At 37.3% G+C, this 19,202-nt stretch overlaps 2 protein-coding genes across 2 annotated transcripts in view; one reads left to right on the forward strand and one right to left on the reverse strand.

The window, feature by feature from the left end:
• LOC110259269 (olfactory receptor 4C46-like) overlaps window positions 1-19,202 on the forward strand; it is a 949,087-nt gene that overhangs the window by 308,484 nt on the left and 621,401 nt on the right. The gene's annotated exons all lie outside the window — the stretch shown is intronic.
• Window positions 4,939-5,871, reverse strand: LOC146405231 (olfactory receptor 4C16-like). The gene has a single exon (XM_085015213.1). It carries the CDS (start codon window positions 5,869-5,871, stop codon window positions 4,939-4,941), a length of 933 nt encoding a protein of 310 aa, XP_084871339.1.

The following is a 19,202-nucleotide window of genomic DNA, read 5'->3' on the forward strand; positions in this document are numbered from 1 at the left end:
TTTGAGGTTGAGTCACCTTTTCATTTTCTGGCCACGCCTGTGGCATGCAAAAATCCCCAGGCCAGGTATATAATCTGAGGCACTCTTGGAAAGGAGTTCCCTGGTGGCTCAGTGGATTAAGGCTATGGTGTTGTCACTGCTGTGGTTTGGGTCTCTGCTGGGGTGCAGTTTCAACCCCTGGCCTGGGAACTTCTGCACACCCCATGCAGCCAAGAAAAAAATAAACAGATAAACTTGTAATGATATCTGCCCTATGGTCTTTTGTTTTGTAGAAATGATTACTAGGTTTCGTGTTTATCTAGTTTAACAGCTTTATTGAGATAGAATTTATATACTGTATTATTCACTCATTTGAAGTGTATAATGATTTTTAGTATAGAATCTATGCAAGCATCAACATGACCTAATTTTACAACCTACATTTCACTCCCCCAAGAACCCCATATCCATTAGTAGTCACTCCTCATTCCTCTCTACTCCTGTTACCAGCGGCCCTAGTCAAACCTTAATCTATAAGGATTTTCTTTTCTGGACATTTTTATCAAAAAAACAATCATGCAATATGTTGTCTGCTGTAACATTCTTCTTTCACATCACATAATATTCCTAAAGTTTCATTTATGATGTGGTAAGAATCAGTATTTCTGTTTTATTCCAAATAGTCTTCTAGGTCATGGATGTATCATTTACCCAGTCGTCAGTTGATTGACATGTGGATTGTTTCCCCATTGTGGCTATTGTGAATGATGTTGTGGTGAACATTGGTGTGCATGTATCCTTGTGAATAAATATTTTCATTTCTCTTGGGTAGAGACCTTGCTGGGTCATTGTTATTATGTATCCTTTTGAGGAACTTCCCAACCATTTTCCAAAGTGGCTGCATCATTTACATTCTCACTAGCAATATAGAACAACTCCACTTGTTCTACATACACACCAGTACTTATCACTCTGTATTTTTTGATTCTAGGCATCTAGTGGGTATGAAGCTTTATCTCATTATGGCTTAGGGTTGCATTTCCTAAAGATGGAAGTTGTTGACCTCTCTTATCTGGTTGCCCATGTGTTGGTTTGTTTGTTTGCCTGAGGCCACAGCATGTGAAAGTTGCCAGGCCAGCATTTGAACTCATGCCACAGTAGCAACCCAAGCTGCTGAAGTTACAATGCTAGATCCTTCACCAACTGTGTCAGAAGAGAACTCCACTTTGGGCCATTTGTATATATTCAGTGGACATATGTTTAGTCAGATGTTTTGGCATTTTTTGACTGAGTTATTGTCTTTTTGTTAATAAGGAGTTCCTTATATAATTTGCGAACAAGTTGCTTAACAAATGATTTGCAATTATTTTCTCCCAAACTGTGGGCTGGCTTTTCACTTATTTGATAGTAACATTTTTAGTACCAAAGAGTTTCACTTTGGTGAAGTCCATTGTAGCTGTTAAAAATTACTATTGGGTACCAATTTTCAAATCACATTTCTGTATATCTTTATTTGTGGAATGATAGTCTTAATAACAGGTGCTCTTCTGCTTGTTTTCTATAGAAATTATCACTAGATTTGATGAATTGTTTTTTAGGGAGACTTAGTGTTTTCAATACAATTCTCTTTCTGAGCTAGATTTTATAAAAATGATACAGATTTTAAACATATGGTTTGATGACTTTTGATAAATGTATATATTCATGTAACTATCAACAAATGTTTGCTCTAGAATACTTTCATTAACCCCAAAGTTCTGCCAAGTCCCTTTTTCAATCTGTTCCCCTGATGCAACTGTTCTGAATTGTATCACTCTTTTAGTTTTCCCTATTCATGAACTCCATATAAATTGAATGCCAGCATTTACTCATTTGTGCATGTTTTCTGTTTCTGAGCTTCATGCTGGGGTGTCCCTAATTAGCCCATTGCTTTTCTGGGTTGAAGTTTTTTTCTATTATATCTATTCCGACAATTTCTGTCTTTTAAATGTAGCATGTTTGCATATTATGTGATTGTGAAAATGTGGGGGTTTAAGTTCATCCTGTTGCAGTTTACTTTTTCTTTGTCTCCTTTATTTACTTATGTTCTCTCTTTCCTCTCTTCTTTTGAGCTGAGCAGGTGTTTTTTGTTTAGCATCCAATTCAGTCTTCTCTCTTGACATCTTTATTGTCATAGCTTTTATTTTTTTAGAGGAGTTTAGATTCACAGTAAAGTTGAGCAGCAGACACACAGAGATATCCCATGTACGCCCTATCCCATTCAGGCACTGTCTTTCTCATTCGTAACAACCCACAGAGGGATACATTTGTTCAGTCAATGCAGTTACACTGACACATCACTCGCAGCCAAAGCCCAGAGCTGACATTAGAGTTGACTCTTGGTGTTGGGCCTCACATGGATATGGACAAATGTATAATGACACGTATCCAGCATCCACCATTATAGGCCCATATGGAAGAGTCTCACTGCTCCACCTGTTCATCCATCCCTCCGCTGTGACCCTTCACCACCACTGAACTTTTTATTCCCTCCATAGTTTTGCCATTTTCAGATTGTCATACCGTTACCATCACACAGTTTTTTAATCCTTTCAGATTGGTTTCTTTTACTTAGTAACATGCATGCAAGTTTTCTTCATGTCTTTCATGTCTTGATAGTTTTTCTTTTGTGACACTGAATCATATTCATGTGTCTGGATATACCAGTTTTACTGAAGCATCTTGATTGCTTCTAAGTTTTCTCAGTTAAGAAGAAACTGACCTAATCAAACTGACAAGCTTTGGCAGAACAAAGGAAACCACAAGAAAACCAAAAAGGCAACTTACAGAATGGGAGAAAATAGTTTCAAGTGATGCAATGGACAAGGGCTTAATCTCTAAACTATACAATGTATACAACTCAAGAGCACAAAAGCCAACCACCCAACTGAAAAAATGGGCAAAAGGCCTGAGTAGACATTTCTCCAAAGAAGATATACAAATGGCCAACAAGCACATGAAAAAAATGCTCAACATCCCTGTTTATTAGAAAAATGCAAATCAAAACTACTCTGAGGTACCACCTCACACCAGTCAGAATGGCCATCATTAGCAAGTGCACAAATAACCAATGCTGGAGGGGATGTGGAGAAGAGGGAACCCTACTACATGGTTGGGGGAATATAAATTGGTACAACCACTAAGGAAAACAGTATGGTGGTACCTCAGAAAACTAAATATAGAACTACCATATGACCCAGCAATCCCATGCTTTGAGATATCTCCAGACAAAACGTTCTTTTAAAAAGACACATGCACCTGTTTGTTCATTGAGCCACTATTCACAATAGCCAAGAGATGGAAACAACCTAAATGTCCATTGATAGATGAATGAATTAGGAAGATGTGGTATATATACACAATGGAATACTACTCAACCATAACAAAGAACACAATACTGCCATTTGCAGCAACATAGATGGAACTAGAGATTCTCATACTAAGTGAAGTAAGTCAGAAAGAGAAAGACAAATACCCCATGATATCACACATCTGGAATCTAATATATGGCACAAATGAACCTTACCACAGAAAAGAAACTCATAGCCTTAGAGAACAGACTTGTGGTTGCTAAGGAGGAGGGGATTGGGATGGACTGGGAAGCTGGGCTTAATAGATGTGAACTGTTGCCTTTGGAGTGGAGAAGCAATGGGGTCCCGCTGTATAGCCGTAGGAACTTTATCTAGTCGCTTGTGATGGAGCATGATGGAGGATGATGTGAGAAAAAGAATGGATATATGTAGGCATGACTGGATCTCTTTGCTGTACAGTTGAAAGTTGAAAGAACACTCTAAAGCAGGTATAAGAGAAAAAATAAAAATCCTTTTTAAAAAAGGAAGAAAACTGCTATAAAAGTGCATTCAGATTTCTGTGTGGCCATAAGTCTTCAATGCCTTTGGGAAAATGCAAAGGAGTGTGATTCCTGGATGGAATTCACTGTCCACACCCATGATATAACATACCCATATAAGTTTCAAAGCATAAGATCCTCCCCTGAGTATTTCATTATTTACTTTAACCTATTAATAGGTTAACATTCACTAACTTCAACTGCTTACACTCTCTGCTTTCCAACCATGTAAATGTATCACCCTTAATTTGGGCCCTCAATTGTATAATTGCAATAACTGAATCTTCAAACACTAAAACTTGTGAAATTCAAAAGAAGCCTGTGCCACCTCCACATTCAGAAGGAATCAAATTGGTAACATCAATTTTACCCAAAGAATACCACTATAAGTATAAATCCAATAGTCAACACCTTTCTAAAGTCAAAAAACTACTTCAGAAGTAGAATTTTGTCTTTATATTTTGCCACTGTTAGAAGAACCTAAGGAAACATACGGTAAGAATTCAAATTATACCACACAAAGGTTGAAAATCTGTCATTTCCAACAGTAAGATTCTCTCTGACTTGAACATGGTACTTTGTGCTGAGTCAGGAAGAACATTCAAGTTGAAGGTCCATGTTCTGACAGATGTGACCACAGTGTCTAATAAATAAAACTATTGGAAAAATGTCAGTCAGGCTTTTGGAGAGAACCTCTTAGGCTGTGGATGTAAGCATTTAAAAGTGTAAATATAAACAGAGAAGACAAGAAGTCAACATGAAGGATGACAGTGAAAACATTAGCTCAAAACCACTGTTAGGCAGGCGGGGAGTGGGGGCAGGGATACAGCCGTGAAAAACAACTAAAAAGCAATGAATCTTACATTCCTGTTTATCCCTGATATAAAATTGAAAACTGAACAGTACCTAAAAACGAACACTAATCAGCATATGTGTTCACAGTGCTTCTTTTTCTGAAGGAAACTGACACTAATACCTATGATAGGATTACATTAACACAATAAAAGATAATACTCTCCAGGGAAAACTGGATCAATCTAAGTGGTGATGAAAACCGTTGAAACTTGTATTCATTTTTTGTCACCTGAGATAAACTGCTTGCTCCATAGCATCCTCATGGCATTTTTCACTTCTGCATTCCTCAGCGTATAAATCAGAGGGTTGATCAAAGGTGTTCCAACTGTATAAAACACAGCTATCATCTTATCCATGGGGAAGGTGGTTGCAGGGCGTGTGTATATAAATATGCAAGGACCAAAGAACAAGATGACCACAGTGATGTGGGAGATGCAGGTGGAGAGGGCTTTTTTCCTCCCCTCTGCACTGTGGTTTCTCAGAGAATACAAGATGATGACATAGGAGACCATCAGCATGACAAAACTCACTGTACAGATGGCTCCACTGTTGGACACCAAGAGTAGGTTGGTCACATAGGTGTCTGCACAGGCAAGTTTCAGCAAGGGCTGCAAGTCACATATGTAATGATCAATCACATTGGGACCACAGAATGGTAAACTCAGGGCCAGAAAAATCTGAGCTGAAGAATGCACACAGGATCCTACCCAGGCCACAGCCATCAGCACACCACAGACTCGATGGCTCATGACGGTCGTGTAGTGCAGGGGCTTACAGATGGCCACATAGCGGTCAACGGCCATGAGGATAAGGATGAAGATCTCCAGGCAGCCAAAGAAATGGGATGAAAAGACTTGCACTATGCATTCGTTAAAAGAGATAGTGGCATTCTTCAAAAGGGCATCTGCAATCATTCTAGGAGCTATGGAAGTAGAGAAGCAGGTATCAGATAAGGATAAGTGGAAAAGGAAGAAGTACATTGGACTCCCAAGTGTCCGGCTGGTCTTGACGGTAGCAATAATGAGCAGGTTACCTATCAATGTCGCCAGGTAGAAAATCAAGAAAGTGACAAACACTATTTTCTTCCTAACAGGATCCTGTGCCAACCCAAGCAGAATGAACTCAGTCACATTATTGTTCAGCTGCATGATTTCATGAATGAGGAGAAGGGATGTGTGTGAAACGGATTATCTGCAATAAAATAAAGAATTACAATATGGCATGATCTATGCTACTATGAAGCTTAAGTCAATATAAATATTGCTTATGAGGCATATTCTAGCTGTGGTTTCCCAATAATTTGTTTGTGTCTTCTAACTAATAATGCTTTGTTTCTCAATTTGTAATGACCACTACATAGGGTCATGTTGAGCCTCATATAAGCTTGTGAATGGTAAACTCTCTTGTAAAACTCTTTAACTATAATCCCTGGTTAGATTTGACATGGTTAATATTATGAATATGTAGTTAATTCATATGGATCCATTTCATTATTTGCTTTGTTATCTTTTGGCCATATTCAATACACACTGAATCCCGTGTTTTGCTTTGTGCATCATTCATCATTTAGAATATATTTGGCTGCCTTAAAGTAGTACCCCAGCCTTGGCACCTAAAAGATACCTTGTTTCATTCATTTATCCTTTTCATATTTGTTATGTATATATTTTTTAAACAGTATGCCATTTATAAATATAAATGTGCTTCATCTCTTCCATACAAACTCTCTCAGATCTCCAGCTTGAAAAGAGGAAAGACATATTACCTTCAAAAAATCTGTTGCAAACGTCAAGCATCTTTATATGTAGTCCTTGACACATATAATGAACAGAAGGAATATTCTTTGTTATTTGATGATATCTCAAAAATAACTATTGCTATTTTTTCATTCTCCAATTTGAAAAGCATGTTTTAGAACACTCAGATTTCCTGAAGTTACACTTCTAAATGAAAGGGAGGTCATGTTTTAAAAAATCAAGCTTTTACTTAAGCATGTTACCAATGGGGTGGTTTTCTTTTGGGTGAAGATGTCACCTGGCATTTGGTATAGGGTCTGATCATAGTGGTATTCCCAGTGGTATTCCATTCTGGAATCTGAAAACCCCATATTCCTAGAACAGAGCAAAGAACAGAAGAAGGAGGGAAATTCATTTTCCAAAAGAGTCAGAATAGATAGTCAGTAACTGATGTCTTTGTTCCATTTGTATTGTCCTGGCAAACAATTATTCAGCTTGAAATGTCCCTTCTTTCAGTGAAGAGTTTGTTTTATTTCACATTTAGAAAGAACTGTTACTGTGGGGTCATTTCCAAGACCAGATTTTTTTTCGTTAGTTCTTTCTTGTGAAGATGATGCTGGCAGTGGCACTCCATGAAAGTAAAAATATAGACTGGAATGTAACATATTTAAATATAATCTGGAAGATGTGCTTATTCCAATCTGCTGCTCCTCTATCCTATCCAACCTTCAGTATGTTGTCTCTAAGTTGTGAGCAGCCACGGCACAGATTATGATAAGCTAACTAGGCACGAGATTTCCTTTAAACATTTTTCCCTTCCAGAGGGAATTTTCTTCTCTTCAACAGAGATGAAATGCCTCTCATTTCTCCAAAAATACAAAACAAAACAAAAACCCCTCTTGGGAAAAGGTCTAATCAAATTATTCACTTTGGGTTTGGGTTTCCAATTATTAAAAAAAAAATCTCTGGATTTATACATAATCTTAAGGAAACAGAGTCTTGGTGTTGGTATCTTAATCATGTCAATAAGCTCTTTCCTCCATTATTAATTTAAAAGTGACATATCATAAAGTATTGAAGCTTAAACTATGTAGGCACTAAAGGCAAGATGATGGGATAGTCTCTGTCACTTCAATATTGCTTGATGTTGGCCACTCTTTTGAATATACAGTTTTCTGTTTGTATGTTACCAAATCTATTTCCCTATCCTTTGCTAGGACAAGATTATTTCTTTTATTTTACATTTGTATTTGCATATTTAAGATAAACTAAGATTCATAAATACATATGATACATGAAAAATAATTATGTGTCCCCATCAAATATTTGGTATCACAAAGACATGGATATTGCTACTCATATCTGCAGAAGAAGGAATGAAATCAGTTTTCCAAAAAGCCCATTTCTCTACATTCAAGTTCCAAGCACTCCAGACTACATTAGCCACATATTTAATAATTTATATGAAAAACCTTTTCTGTGTCCTCAAGTACATGTCAGTGGTTCTCTTTGTATCCTACAAAAGGGAATTTTAACCTATTTTGTAATCTACAATATGTTAAAATGTAGAAAAGGCTGTAGTTCTCCAGTGAACTATGTTAATGTCTTTGTATAATCAGGGTCTGTCCTTGATGCAGTGCGAGCATGTAAAAATCAGTAGAAGGATCAGATGAGATCTCTATCATGTAAGTAGTGTACTAGCTAAAGATTAAAAACACATAGGTGCAGAGTATCCACACTCATCTTGCCCTCTCTTTTCTTCATGGAATGCCTTTCCATTTCTAGCTGTTGAACTTTCTAGGAACTTCAGGACCAACATGCTAAGAAATATCCTCTAGAAGGCCTTTAGTGATTACCTGTGAGAGAGGAAATGTATCCTTCTGCTCTCTAAAGGCCTTATGTATAACATTTCTTGTAGTATTACATCATGTAGCTTATAACAAGAATGTGTGTGTTTATTTTAGCTGCCTTCCTGGAATAAGAATATCAGAAAACTTTATGTTCTTCAGATATTATTTTCCGCACTTCCAACCCAATGCCTTGTGACGTGTAGATGCTCAGTAAGAACTTTTAAATTGAACATTTTCTACAACCTCATAAGAATATTTACCGTATTGTTTTAGCATTTTGCTGATTATAAGCCACATTAGTATTATGAACTTGAGGATATCTTTTGTCTATCATGTATGGTAGATAAACAAATATGCTCCAATTTTATATAAGCAAAAAATAAAGAAGAAAACAAATACAATGATGAAAATAATCTGTCACTTACACTTAGAAGACTCTCTGAATCATCATCACATCTGCCTACCCTTTTTGTTACCAGCTTTATTACTGAACACTGGGGAGGGAAAAAAAACGCAAAATGATTCATTCCTGAATTCCATTGGGAATACTCTAAGATTTAATGATGTAAGTTATTAATGTCCCAGAGTTTATTCCCCAAAGTTTCTGTTCAGTCAGATTCATCCTAGATATAATAAACTCAACTTTTAGTTTGTCCACTTATCCTATGAAAATAGCAAGTTAATCCACCTCATACTCAGGAATCTGATACAAACAAGGATTCCTAGCTATCATTTCCCTTGGTCTAAAAAAAAAAAAAAAAAAGAAGGTATCCAGGAGAATGAAGATCAAGAGAGTGGTGGAGGACAGGAAAAAGAAGAAATTATGTCACTGATAGAAGAGAAAGTGGACCAATAAAATCTACCATATTCTCACCCAGTGCCCTAAATTACACACTCCTGCATCAGGACATAAACTTTGCTAGGTCTTATGTTTTTGTTTTTTTTTTTACAATCACAATCCAGGGGAAACACTGGTGCCTGAAACCAGAGGTTCTATTCTATGGGCTCCAGACATTCATCAACAAGGAATGGCAGACATATAGAAAATACTCCAATGATTAATATATATTTGGACCTATTTGGGCAGACTGAATATGTCTCATATTTGCCAATTTCATTTCCATTTATTTGTTAATTCATGTTATAAAAAACATATATTATGGAGTCCCCATCATGGTTCAGTGGTTAATGCATCTGATTAGGAACCATGAGGCTGTGGGTTCAATCCCTGGCCTCACTCAGTGGGTTAAGGATCCGGTATTGCTGTGAGCTGTGGTGTAGGTCACAGACATGTCTCACATCCTGCATTGTTGTGGCTCTGGGCCAGGCCAGCAGCTACAGCTCCAATTAGACCCCTACATGGGAACCTCTGTATGCTGTGGATGCAGCCCTAGAAAAAAGACCAAAAAAACAAAGACATATATTAAAGGAATCAATTTCAAAATAATCATGTTCACCACATATTTACTGAATAGCTTTCATACACTAAGCTCTGTGTCATTTCCATAACTCATGGCTTTTATTTTTTGAATTTTTTATTATAGTTGATATGCAATGTTCTGTCAGTTTCTCCTGTACAGCAAAGTGACCGTCATGCATACATGTACATTCTTTTTCTCATATTATCCTCCATCATGTCCCATCACAAGTGATTGGATATAGTTCGCTGTGCAATACAGCAGGACCTTATTGCTTATCCACTCCAAATGTGATAGTTTGCCTCTACTAACCCCAAACTCCCTGTCCATCCCACTCCCTCCCCCTCACCCTTGGCCACCACAAGTCTACTCTCTATGTCCATGAGTTTGTTTCTCTCATGTAGATAGGTTCATTTGTGCCATATTTTAAGTGCTACACCTAAGTGCTATCATATGGTACATGTGTGTTTCTGACTTGACTCAGTATGAGAATCTCTAATTCCATCCATATTGCTTCAAATGGCATTATTTGTTATTTTTCGTGGATGAGTAAAATTCCATTGTGAATATGTACTACATCTCCATAATGCATTCATCTAGTGTTGGACATTTAGGTTTTTTCCACGTCTTGGCTATTCTGAATAGTGCTACCATGACAATTCGGGTACATGTGCCTTTTTGAAGGAAAGTTGTATCTGTATGTATACCCAGGAGTGGGATTGCTAGATCATATTATAGTTCTATATGTAGTTTTCTGAGGTACCTCCATACTGTTTTCCATAGTGATTGTACCCTTTACATTCCCACCAACAGTGAAGGAGGGTTCCCTTTTCTCCACATCCTCTCTAGAATTTGATTTTGTAGACTTATTAATGATGGCCATTCTGACAGGTCTACCTCATAGTAGTTTTGATATGCATTTCTCTACTAATCAGGGATGTTGCGCATTTTTTCATGTGCCTGTTGGCCATCCATATATCTTCTTTGGAGAAATGTCTGTTTAGGTCTTCTGCCCAGTTTTCAATTGGGTTGTTTGTATTTTTGTTGTTGAGTTGTTTGCATCTTTTGGAAATCAAGCCCTTGGTGGTGGTATCATTTGCAGCTATTTTCTCCCATTCCATAGGTTGTCTTTTTTTATGGATTCTTTTGCTGTTCAAAAGCTTTTAAGTTTGATTATGTCTCATTAGCTTATTTCTGTTTTATTTCGATTGGCTTGGGAGATTGACCTAAGAAAACCTTTGTATGATTGATGTCAGAGAATGTTTTGCTATGTCTCTTCTAGGAGTTGTATGGTGTCTTGCCTTAGGTTTAAGTCTTTAAGCCATTTTGAGTTTATTTTTGTGAGAGTGTGTTCTAGTTTCATTGATTTACATACAGCTATTTCATTCTGTCACCACCACTTACTGAAGGGACTGTCTTTTTCCCATTATATATTCTTGCCTTCTTTGTTGAAGATTAATTGACCATGTGTGTCGGGGTTTATTTCTGGGTTCTCAATTCTGTTCCTTTGGTCTATATGTCTGTTTTGGTACCAGTACCACACTGTCTTTATTATTTTAGCTTTGTAATATTGTCTGAAGTAGGGGAGAGTTATACCTCTTGCTTATTTTTGGTTTTGATGTTCTTGTTGTTGATGTTGTTTTCCCCTCAGGATTTCTTTGGCAATTTTGGGTCTTTTATGGTTCCATATAAATTTGGGGGTTGTTTGGTCTAGTTCTGTGAACAATGTCATGGATTTGATAGGGCTTGCACTGAATCTGTAGATTTTTGGATCGTATGGCCATTTTAACAATATTAATTCTTCCAATCCAGAAGCATGGGATATCTCCCCATTTCTTTAAATCCTCTTTAATTGCCTTGAATAATGTTTTATAGTTCTCAGCATTTAAGTCTGTCACCTCCTTGGTCAGGTTTATTCTTAGGTATTTACTTCTTTGGGATAAAATTATAAAAGGTGTTACATTTTTATATTCCTTTGCTAATATTTCACTGTTACTATACAGAAATGCAACAGATTTCTGAATGTTAATAAGGTCTTCTGCTACTTTGTTGAATTCATTGATCAGTTTGAGAAGTTTTTGTGTGGAGTTCTTAGGGTTTTCTAAAGACAGTGGAATGTCATCTGCATACAGTGACAATTTTACCTCTTCTTTTCCAATTTGGATACCTTTTATTTCTTTGGTTTTTGTGCTGTGGCTAGGACTTGCAATACTGCCTTGAACAAAAGTGGTGAGAGTGGGCCTCCTTGTGTTGTTCCAGATTTTAGTGGGAAGGATTTCAGCTTTTCTCCATTGACTAGTGTAGTGACTATGGGTTTGTCATAAATGGCTTTGATTATGTTAAGGTATGTTCCCTGTATACCCACTTTGGTAAGAGTTTTTATCATGAATGGATGTTGGATTTTGTCAAATGTGGGGGGGTGCATATTTTGAGATAATCATGTGGTTTTTGACTTTTCTAAAAAAATCTAAATGCTTCACATGATCATTTCATAGGTATCCAGGTCTCAATAACTTACATTCTATTAGAAATTCATATTCTTTTCGAAGACTTATAACTGAGTCACTGGTTGTTCCAAGATTGATCTCGGCATTGTTGTTGTTGTCGTTGGCTTTATAATTAGAAAGGATGGGAGTTCCTGTCATGGCACAGCTGAAATGAATCCAACTAGGAACCATGAGGTTGCAGGTTCCATCCTTGGCCTCACTCAGTGGGCTAAGGACCCAGCATTGCCGTGAGCTGTGGCTTGGATCTGGCATTGCTTTGGCTCTGGCATAGGCCAGCAGCTGTAGCTCCCATTAGACCCCTCGCCTGGGAACCTCCATATGCTACAGGTGCAGCCCTAAAAAGAAAAAAAAATCCTGAACTAGAGTAGTACTTGTGTTACAGTCAAGGAAGCTGATAACGCCATTGACACATCATAATCAGCCACCGTCCATAGGTTATGTTCAGAGTTCAGTCCTAGTATAGTACACCCCATAGGTTTGGGTCTGTGTATAATGACAGGTAACCACCATTGTGACATCATACGCAATAATTTCAGTGTCTTAAAGTCCTCTGTGTCCTGCCTACTCATCCCTCTTATTAAACTTAATAAAGGGAAGCCCCACTAAACTGGGGTTAGAAAACCAGCAGGGGGAGGGAATTCTCAGGCACATACCATCAACACAGATCCCAACAGAAAGAGAAGGGCCTCCTCTCTCTGGTGGGATGTGATACTTCATTGCCACCAGCAGGAGGAAGAATGTATCCTTGCCTGGCAACACCTCAGTCAACAAGAGACTTAAATTCAGGTGACAAAAGCCACTATTGTCAAGCTCCCAGTTTCCTCCAATGGACTCCTGTATAACAGCCCCTCCTAACTGCCTCTTTGCTATAAAAGAATTTCCACTCTGCTTTACCACGTTTATATGTGGTTCATGAGAGTTACGTGTTTCTAATTGTGATTCTTCTGTGTTCCTGAATAAGCCTGCTTTATTGGTCAATAACTGGCTCTTTTATTGTTTTTGGTTAACACCTCCCTCTCTCCAACTCCACCAACCACAGAGCTCTTTATTGTTTCCTTTTTTTGTTGTTGTTCTTTTCAGAATCTTATATAGTTGGAATCTTACAGTATGTCACCTTTTCAGATTATCCTCTTTCATCTCAGTAGTATGCGTTTAAAATTCCTTTGTGTCTTTTCATGGCTAGAGAGTGCTTTTTAAATTTTGTTAGTGCTCAATAATTATTAGTTCATTGTGGATATAGCACAGTTTCTTTACATTTTCACATGCTGAAGAACATCTGCTTGGTTCCAAGTCTTGATAATTATGAGTTAACATTTCTGTAAATATCTGTGTGCAGGTTTTGGGGTAGACTTAAGTTTCCAACTCATTTGTGTAAATACTATGTTGTGAGATTGTTGGGTTTTATTAATTTAGTTTTGTAAAACACAAAAGTGTCTTTCTGTGTGGTTATTCAACTTTGTATTCCCATAGACAATGCAGAAGTGTTCCTGCCGCTCTACATGCTTGACAGTTTGTGTTGTCCTGTTTTGAATTTGGCTTTTTATAGGTGCATGGTCTGCACCTTTTTATAGGTTCATAGGTGCATCTTGTTGTTTTAATTGCAATTCTTTTTTTTTTTTCTTTTTAGGGCCACACTTGTGGCGTATGGATGCTCTCAGACTAGGGGTCCAATCAGAGCTGTAGTTGCCAGGCACAGCCACAGCAACTTAGGATCAGAGCTGCATCTGCGACCTACACCACAGCTCACAGCAATGCCAGATCCCTGATCCGCAGAGTGAGATCAGGGATCCAACCTGCAACCTCATGGTTCCTAGTCAGTTTCATTTCTGCTGCACCACAGTGAGAACTCCTACTTGTAATTCTTTAATAGCATTTGATGTTGATTATCTTTTTCTATCTTATTTGTCATCTCTATATGTTCCTTTTTATATTTGAAGAATTTTATTATTTTTTGAAAGAAGATAATTCTTTTACATATTTATTTATTTTATAAAGTTTTTATTGTGATAAAAAACACTTGAAAAACACCCTCTTAACAATCTTTAAATTACACAACAGAATAATGTTAACTATAAGCACATGTCTTACACTCACTCTGGAACTTACTCATCTTCTATAATTAAAAATTTTCCTGAAGTTCCCATCGTGGCACAGTGGTTAACAAATCCGACTAGGAACCATGAGGTTGCGGGTTCGGTCCCTGCCCTTGCTCAGTGGGTTAAGGATCTGGCGTTGCCGTGAGCTGTGCTGTAGGTTGCAGATGTGGCTCAGATCCCGCATTGCTGTGGCTCTGGCATAGGCTGGTGGCTACAGCTCCGATTTGACCCCTAGCCTGGGAATCTCCATATGCCATGGAAGCGGCCCAAGAAATAGCAAAAAAAGACAAAAAAAAAATTTCCCTAGCCCCGGCAAGTGCTGTTTGTTTCTATGATTTTGACTGTTGTATATTCTTCTTCTAAGTAGAATCATACAGTATTTGTCCCTATATAACTGTCTTATTCCTCTGGGCATAATATAAACCAGGTTCATCCAAGTTGTTGCATATAGCAGTATTTCCTTTTTTAAAGACTGTGTGATATTCCATTGTATCTATATACCATCTTTTCTTAATCATTTCATCTTTCAATAAACAGGATGTTTTCATATCTTGGGTATTGGAAACAATGCTACAATAAAGATGAGCATGTAGTTACCTCTTTGCATTCCTGATATCAACACATTGGATGTGTAGATCCAGAAGTGAAAATTTGTATCCTATAGTAATTCTATTTTCAATTGTTTGAGGAACAATTCTTAGGGATTGCATAATTTTGTACCACCACAAGCAGTATACAAGTGTTCCAATTTTTCCTTATATGTGCCAACCCTTGCTGTGTTTGCTGTTTTGATGCATACATCTGACTCAATGGGAGATGATATGTCATTGTGGTTTTAATTACATTTCCCTGATAATTAATGATGTTGACCACATATACCAGTTGGTTATCTTCTTTGGAGAACTGTCTACTTGAGTCCTCTATGCTTTATTAATCAGGTTGTTAATTCTTTTCTATTGACTTGTAGGAATTTTTTGCCTCTTTTCTATTTTAATCTGATGTTGTTTATGTGATTTACCAATAGTTTCTCCCATTGTAAGTTGGGTTTTCACCCTGTATAAGATTTCCTTTGCTGTGTTTAGTGATGTTGCCTCCCTTATCTAACTTTGATTATTTTGCTTGTGCTTTTGTCTCTTCCCCAGGAATCATTGACAAGCTTAGTGTCATGCAGCATTTCATCTCTGTTTTCATCAAGGAATTTTACAGTTACAGTTCCTTCATTAAAATCTTTAACTCGTTTTAAACTGATTGGGTATATGGTGTAATGTAAGGGTACACTTTTGTATGGATTGGTTATCCAGTTTCTCAACATATGTGTTCAGGAGACTGCTTTCTCCACTGTATATTCTTAGTTTGCATCAAAGAGCTGTTGAGAGTATATACCTGGGTTTTTGGGGTCCCTATTCTGTGTCTTTGGTTGATACATTTGTTTGTTATGGTGGTGTCATCCTGTTTAATTACTGTAGCTTTTTAATATGTTTTGACATCAGGAAGTGTGATGTTTCCAGCTTTATTTTTATTTCTTACTACTAATTTGGTTAGTTGGGGAAATTTGTGTTTCCACATGAATTTTAGGATTGTTTTTATTTCTGTAAATAAATGCCATTCCCAGAGTTTCCTGGTGGGCTAGTGGTTAAGGATTTGGTGTTGTCAGTCTTGTGGCTCATATTTGATCTCTGGCCTGGGAACTTCTGCATGACATAGGCATGTCCTCTCCTCCAAAAAAAAAATCATTGGAACTTTGAAGGGGATTGCATTGCATCTGTAGATAAATTTGGATAGTATGGAATTCTTAACAATATTCATCTTTCAGTCTATGAACACAAGGTGTCTTCTTTGATTTTGTCTTCTTTAATTTGTTTCCTTTTAATGATTTGTAGAGTCTGGTATAATAATGTTTTGCTTCGTTTGATAGAATTATTTGTAAGTATTATTTTTATACTATTGTAATGGGTACTCCCTTAATTTCATTTTTAGAAAAGTTACTGTTAGTGCCTATCAAAATGATTTTTAATGTTGATTCTGTAATTTGCAACTTTATTGTATTCATTTATTAACTCTGAAAGTTGTTTCTTATAGAGTATTTTGTATTTTGTACATAAGAAAGAGATAATTTCACTTCTGTGGTTTGAAAATCTTTACTTTTTACCTAATACTTCTAGGTTGAGCTTTTAAAAGTATGTTATAATGTAAGTCATAAAAGAGGGTATCCTTGCCTTATTCTTGATCTTAGAAGGAAATCTTTCAGTTTTTCACCATTGAGTATGAAGTTGGTTGTGGGGTTTTATATATGGCCTTCACTATAGTGAAGTAAATTCTCTCCAGTCCAAATTTGTTAAGACTTTTAATCATAAAAATCAGGGTTAAATTCGGTCCAATGATTTTTCTGCATCTGCCTAGAAGACGATGAGGTTTTTAAGCTCCATTCTGTTAATGTAGTGTATCACTTTATCTGATTTGCCTTTGATGACCCAAATGATGAGCCAATCTTGTATTCCAGGAATTATTCCCACTTGGAGTAATTATTTTATTTTATTTATGTTAATGTCTATATCTGTGGCATATGGAAGTTCCCAGGCTAGGTTTTGAATCAGAGCTGCAGCCACCACCCTACTCCAGAGCCACAGCAATGCCAGATCTGAGCCACATTGGCAAACAGATACTCACCACAGCTCATGGCAATGCCAGATCCTTAACCCACTCAGAAAGGCCAGGGGTCAAACCACCTGTGTTCTCATGAATACTAGTCAGGTTCATTACCAGTGAGCCACAATGGGAACTCCTAACTTGGAGTTGGTTGTTGGATACTTTTATCATGCCGAATATTTCAGCTTGCTAATAGATTGTTTAGAGTTTTGCACCTATTTTCTTCAGGGATATATGGCTATAATTTTCTTCCTTTATGATGCCTCTATATGCCTTGGGAAGTAGGGTGATACTGGCCCCCATAAAGAGAACTTGAAGCTGTTTCCTCTATTTTTGGAAGGTGTATCCTCTATTTGTATTGATTTGGCTTTACCTGTTTGGTAGAATTCACCTGTGAAGCTATCCAGTCCTGGGCTTTTCTTTGTTGGCATTTTCAGTCTCAATCAAAGGGCAATGTGTTCCTTGGTCATTCAGTGTAACACACCAGAGAGTTATTGAGTCTCATGCAGAGACTGAAAAGAATCACTGTTAATATGCAGTGAGCCTCAGGCTCTGTGGAATAAAAATGATTAAGTGGAGAGTTGCCATCCAGTTCATCATAAATGTGGAAAAGAATCCCTTGTCAAAAGAATGTTTGCTCAAGTGAAAATTAGGACATGGTATGATTCAAACGGTAAAGGAATGGATCAAATGTCCCATGATCCATAAAGTGAAATGCTCTGTATCTGTCAATGTTCCATGGAGAGTTTGTAGTAATTTTGGAAAATCGGTATACTATGATGTTATGATCAAAAAAGTATAGAAAACCAGTCTCCAAAAAGATACATTCCCCAAACGTGTACGAAAGCACACAGAGACACTTTTCCTGTCAGAAATAAAACAATGATAGGATGCTGAAGAAAATGTGCTTTTCACAACAGTTTACTATGACAATTTTCAAACACATAAGAGAGTTTACAAAGACATGAAACCAAACCTCTTACTATCAAGATATAGACATTTCCATGATCACACACATTTCCCTCATACTGACTCCTAGATAAATCCACTCCCTCCCCCCATATATGGAACTGCTCTTTTCTTTCATTTTTCCATCACTTTTGAGTTTTGCAGACCTTGATAAAAATGAAAACATAAAAATGTACTCTTTCTAAAATTTATTTATTTATTTATTTTTCTTCTTACAGCTCCCCCCCCCTGCAGTCTATGGAAGTTCCCAGGTGAGGGGTCAACTCAGAGCTACAGCTGCCTGTGTACAGCACAGCCACAGAAACAAGGGATCTGAGCCTCATCTGCAACCTCTGTCACAGCTTGTGGCAACCCCAGACCCTTAACTACTGAGCAAGGCCATGGATAGGACCTGCTTACCAGAGACACGATCTTGGGTTCTTAGCTCACTGAACCAGAACAGGAACTCCCCAAAAAGGACTCTTTGGAGTTCCCATCATGGCTCAGCAGTTAATGAACTTGACTAGTATCCATGAAGATGAAGGGTCAATCCCTGGCCTTGCTTAGTGAGTTAAGGCTCCAGGGTCACCATGAATTGTGGTATAGGTCACAGACACAACATAGATCCTGCATTGCTGCGGCTGTGGTGTAGGCCAGGAACTACAGCTCCGATTGGACCCCTAGCTTGGGAACCTCCATATAACACAGGTGTGCCCCTAAAAATAAAAAAAAAAGTACTCTTTAAGACTTCTTTCACCTAGAAAAAAAATTTTGTGTGTATATTAGTTCTCCATTCCTTTTTTATTGCTGAGGAATATTTCATTGCATTTATAAACTAGTTTGTCCTTCTTTTTAAGTGCACTTGACTGACTTCAACTTCTTGGCTATTAAGTACAAACTAACTATGAGCATTACATCACAAGTTTTGTGAACAGGTTTTATCACCTAGAGAAGTAGTTAAGGATGGAATTATTGGATGTATGTGGAAGTGTATGTTTCATGTTAAATAAAGTCAGAAGTTTATCATATGTGAAGGTATCACTTTATATTCCCATCAATGGTGAAAACTTGTATCCATGAGCAGATTTTACTCATCATACACACTGCTACCAACCTGGACCAAATTACCATAAGCTCTTTCCTAGTTTGTTATGGTGTTCTCAAAATGAATATCCCCTTTTCACTCTTTGTGGTCAGTGAGGCAGAGTAATCCTTTAAAACATAATTTGGATCATGTCACAATACCTCCAATGCCTTCTCATTTCTCTCCAGAAAAAT

Source organism: Sus scrofa, chromosome 2 (assembly GCF_054392235.1).
Source record: "Sus scrofa isolate SSC_HxYL_T2T_F1_AM1 chromosome 2, Sscrofa_HxYL_maternal_Yorkshire_Landrace_v2.0, whole genome shotgun sequence".
In the NCBI taxonomy this organism is placed as follows: Eukaryota; Metazoa; Chordata; class Mammalia; order Artiodactyla; family Suidae; genus Sus; species Sus scrofa.